The 4,640-nt window shown below is 37.2% G+C and overlaps 1 protein-coding gene across 1 annotated transcript; it reads left to right on the top strand.

Annotated features, from left to right (window-relative positions):
* Nucleotides 1–1,800: 1,800 nt before the first annotated feature.
* Nucleotides 1,801–2,805, top strand: LOC140175662 (uncharacterized). Its single transcript, XM_072204193.1, has one exon. The coding sequence runs from the start codon at nucleotides 1,801–1,803 to the stop codon at nucleotides 2,803–2,805; it is 1,005 nt and encodes a 334-aa protein (XP_072060294.1).
* The last annotated feature ends 1,835 nt before the right edge of the window (nucleotides 2,806–4,640 follow it).

Raw genomic sequence — 4,640 nt, 5'->3', positions numbered from 1 at the left:
ACATAATATTAAATTTTAATTTCCTAATTTTAGTTTTAGTATCTAAAAATAAATACTATCTTAAGAAATTACTTGAATCTTCTATAGAAGAGTATTATTTGGACATGGTAAAAAAAGGTGTGCTATCAACTACTTATAAGATTTAATCATTCAATTTTTTTTTTAATTATTGTTTTGCATTTTAAAATTTGTCTAAAATTTTTTTAATCATTCAAAAATTTATCCTTTACAAGGCCTCATATATCCTTCTCCATTTGCATTCGAAGTCAATTCATGCATAAGCATTTGCTTAATCCTTGGAAAGCTGTTAAAATAGTCTCGAGATACTTGAGTGGAACAAAAGAACATGGCTTTGGCTTTTACAACAACATAAACTTCAGAATCTATGGTTTTGTTATTCTAATTGGACGTGTGACCTAGAGGATCGAATATCAATTTTAGAATTGTGTGTTTTTCGCTCTAATTTAGTCTCTTGGTCTTGTAGAAAACTACACGTAGTAAGTAGATAATCGACTGAGGTAGAATTCAGAAGCTTGTCCTCTTATGAAGCTAAATTTGTATGGATTAAAAACTAGCTGATGGAGCTAAGAGTGATTGTTTAGACTGCACCTATGATATTGAAATGATCTTTTCTGATTCAAATGCAGTTACTATCCAATTCCCATTGTGTTTTCTCAAGCAAAGGGCGTTGCTGTGTGGGATCCAGAGGGAAACAAATATCTTCATTTCTGCTGTTAATCAGGTAACATGCTTGTAGATCTCAAATTTTGATTCGGAAATGGTGCCCAAATGAGTTATAGAAGTTAATTTCTAATTATTGAAGTGCCTGTCTTTTCCTTAGGGACATTGTTATCCTAAAATTCTGAAAGCCTTAACAGTAGTCATATCTTAATGTTCTACATTTTCTAAGGTTATGGGGTTGAAGTAAATGTTTGCTTAGTGTGGGACTATGGCCTAGTACACAAGGAATATCTCATGACATGCTAAACTGAAATCCACAATACTTTATGACTTTATTTTTCCTCCCCCAACCCCTTTTCTCTGTGGATATTAATAGTATTTGCAAAACTAAAGGGAGAAACGCTTTACCTATGGCCTGAAGAATCTGTTTTGACATAGATTCATATATATATATATACAAGTTTAAAGGTTTCTATAAGGTATAAAGTTACAGATTTTACCATATCAGCTTGCATAAAGTTAATTAGAACTGTTTCCCTAAAAATTACTATTATTACAGCTCTTTTCATTATTAAAGACCACCTTCGTGCTGTTTATAAAATAGTTTTACACAATAATATTTTGTATTTTTAATCCATTAGATTGCCGTTATCTGTTGAATGATTTAATCGCTGCTGCTGCTGTTGGGTCCCAAATCTGTTTGATTATATCAATTTAATTTTTACAGTTATTCGTCGTTAAGGTTGAAGGCGAAAGTTTTTGGTTAAGGTCTTCGAAGAAGAGTTTGTCAAAACATTGATCGTGTCATGGCAAGGTACAATGCATACTTTAATTCTTTTGATTTGTTAGTTTTGAAGTTGCAATTTAACTTATTATATTTGTACTATAAATTCTATGTTTCTCTTCATTTGTTTTACCTCAATGGGTTTCTAGAGAATTACTTCTAAGACTAGGAACTATTTCCCAACCTAGTTACAAGTCTTTGAATGTCCTTTTCATTGCCCATTCCCTTTGTAGCGAATAACACCCTGCCTCCTCTATTCTTCTAATCTTCACTTTGCGACCCCTTATAAATTTTCCGTCTAAAAAATTTAATAATTATCGATTAGGTTTTGTGATATGCCAAAGGATTGGATGGATCTACCGAGGTATAGCGAAGAGTATATCAATGGTGTTATTAGTTTTTTAGACTTTGCATACTCTGAGGGAGAACCGAACGGACGACAAATTCAATGTCCTTGCAAGAGGTGTTGTAACATTAATTGGTATAGAAGAGATGTGGTATTCGACCATTTAGTAGCCGACGGATTTGTTAAGGGATATAGAACGTGGATTAATCATGGCGAATGGGCAATTCCGATGGCGGTTGACGATGACACGGATGATGAAGAAGGTGCACGCGATGACATCGAAGGTCTGCTTAATGATGCATTTGGAGATGTATCTCATGCTGAGGGTGTTACTGTAGGTCAAAATGAAGAGGCTAAAAAGTTTTACAATTTAATAGATGGGGCCAGTCAAGAGTTATACCCGGGTTGCAAGAAATTTTCTACGTTATCTTTTACCATCCGTCTGTACTTGTTAAAGTGTTTGCACGGTTGGAGCAATGCCTCCTTCACTTCACTTCTTGAGCTATTGAAAGAGGCAATGCCTGAGCTTAACATACCTTCATCTTTCCATAAGACAAAGTCTATGATAAGAGATTTAGGTCTGGATTATAAAAAAATTGATGCTTGTCCTAATGATTGCCTCCTGTATAGAAAAGAACTAAAGGATGAAAAACAATGTCGTGTGTGTGGAACTTCTCGATATACTGAAAATTCCAATGATAATAGCGAGATCCAACCTGACAAGAAAGGTCGTCCTATTCCTGCAAAGACTCTGAGATACTTTCCTATAATTCCAAGACTTCAGAGATTATTTATGTGCTCAAAGACGGCAGCAAGTCTGAGGTGGCATGATGAGGAGCGCGTAAAAGATGGGACGTTAAAGCATCCTGCTGATGGCTTGGCATGGAAGAATCTTGATGAAATCGATGAAGAATTTGCAAGAGAATCTCGCAATATTAGACTAGGCTTGTCAAGTGATGGGTTCAACCCATTTCGTAGCATGAACATTTCATGAAGCACGTGGCCCGTGATGCTGATGGTATACAACTTGCCTCCGTGGATGTGCATGAAACCCGAATATTGTATGCTTTCTTTGCTTATTCCTGGGCCACAATCACCTGGTAAAGACATTGATGTGTATCTACAACCATTGATAGAAGACTTGAAGTTGTTGTGGGAAAAAGGGGTCGAAACCTATGATGCGTCAAAGAATGAGATCTTTCAAATGCGGGCAGCTCTTTTGTGGACAATCAACGATTTTCCTGCTTATGCTATGTTGTCTGGGTGGAGTACAAAGGGAAAGTTGGCTTGCCCTTGTTGCAACAAAAATACCAGTAGCTTACAACTAAAACACAGTCGGAAGACAGTTTATATGGACCATCGTGTCTTTTTACCCATGGATCATCCGTGGAGAACCAATACAAGGTCTTTTAATGGGAAGCAGGAATTAAGACCCCCTCCACCTGTTATAGAAGGACCCGAAATTTTTGAGATGCTACAAGATGCTGAGAATGTCTTTGGAAAGAAGCAAAGTACATCAAATAGTTTCCCATGGAATTGGAAAAAAAGATCAATTTTCTTTGAATTGCCTTACTGGCACAAGAACCCACTGCGTCACAACTTAGATGTCATGCACATAGAGAGGAATATACTTGACAGTGTAATTGGAACTCTCTTGGAAATCCCAGGCAAGACAAAGGACCATTTGAATGCTCGATATGACTTAAAAGATTTGGGTATCTGGAAAAATCTTCAACCAAAGGAGGTGAATAATGGCAAGAGAACAAAATTGGCAAAGGCATGCTTTTCTATGACTGCTGCAGAGAAGTCAGTTTTTTGTGGTGTTTTGAAGACAACAAAGCTACCTGATGGCAGTGCTTCGAATATATCCCGCTGTGTACATCTAGGAGAAAGAAAAGTTTCTGGTTATAAGACCCACGATGCTCACTTTATGCTTCACTATTTACTACCAATACCGATTAAAAGCATCCTCCCTGATCATGTGGCCATTCCGTTGATTCGACTAAGTTCCTTTTTTCGTCGCTTGTGCAAAAAGTTCATCACACTGGAAGAGATAGATTTACTGGAGTTAGAGATTGTGGAAACATTATGCCAGCTTGAGAGGATCTTTCCCCCGAGTTTTTTTGACATAATGGTTCATCTTCCCATTCATTTAGCAAATGAGGTGAGATTGGGAGGTCCGGTGCAGTTTCGTTGGATGTATCCTCCGGAAAGGTACATGTGTACATTAAAGTCATATGTTCGCAACAGAAGTCGGCCCGAAGGTTCTATTGCAGAGGCATATCTGGCTGAGGAGTGCTTAACTTTCTGCTCAAGATACTTGCATGGAGGTGTGCAAACAAGACTTAATAAGCGGCCTCGGAATGATGATGATCCTAACGAAGACGAAGTTGTGCCATCAAAGTTGTTTTCTAACAAAGGTCGTTCGTTAGGCGTGGGAAATGGAGAAACAATTAATCTAGATGACAGATCAATTTCTCAAGCCCATGTGTATGTATTACACAATTGTGAAGAAGTGGCAGATTATGTTAGGTAACTTAATTAAACTTTTTTTTATTCCGATCAAGTTCACCCATATTTTTTAGATCAAACCTAACTATTATTAATTATAGAGAGCATGAGGAAGAGGTTAACAATCAGCGAGGAACGAAATGGAGAAAAGCAAAAGTTCACAACAAAACGTTCGCGCAGTGGTTTGAAACTCGTGCGAGGGATCCAAATGTGCCTTTCTGGCTAAAAGAATTATCTCGAGGTCCAAGCTCTGTTGCAAGAAGATTTTCTGGATATATAATTAACGGATACAGGTTTCACACGGTGGAACGTGAGGCA

Source organism: Arachis hypogaea, chromosome 10 (genome assembly GCF_003086295.3).
Source record: "Arachis hypogaea cultivar Tifrunner chromosome 10, arahy.Tifrunner.gnm2.J5K5, whole genome shotgun sequence".
Lineage (NCBI taxonomy): Eukaryota > Viridiplantae > Streptophyta > Magnoliopsida > Fabales > Fabaceae > Arachis > Arachis hypogaea.
Note: the sequence above shows the minus strand (reverse complement) of the source record. Positions and strands in the feature narration are given on the sequence as shown.

Excerpts from the sequence above, each read along its gene's own strand:
- LOC140175662 (XM_072204193.1), top strand. The coding sequence starts at position 1,801 with ATGCCAAAGGATTGGATGGATCTACCGAGGTATAGCGAAGAGTATATC.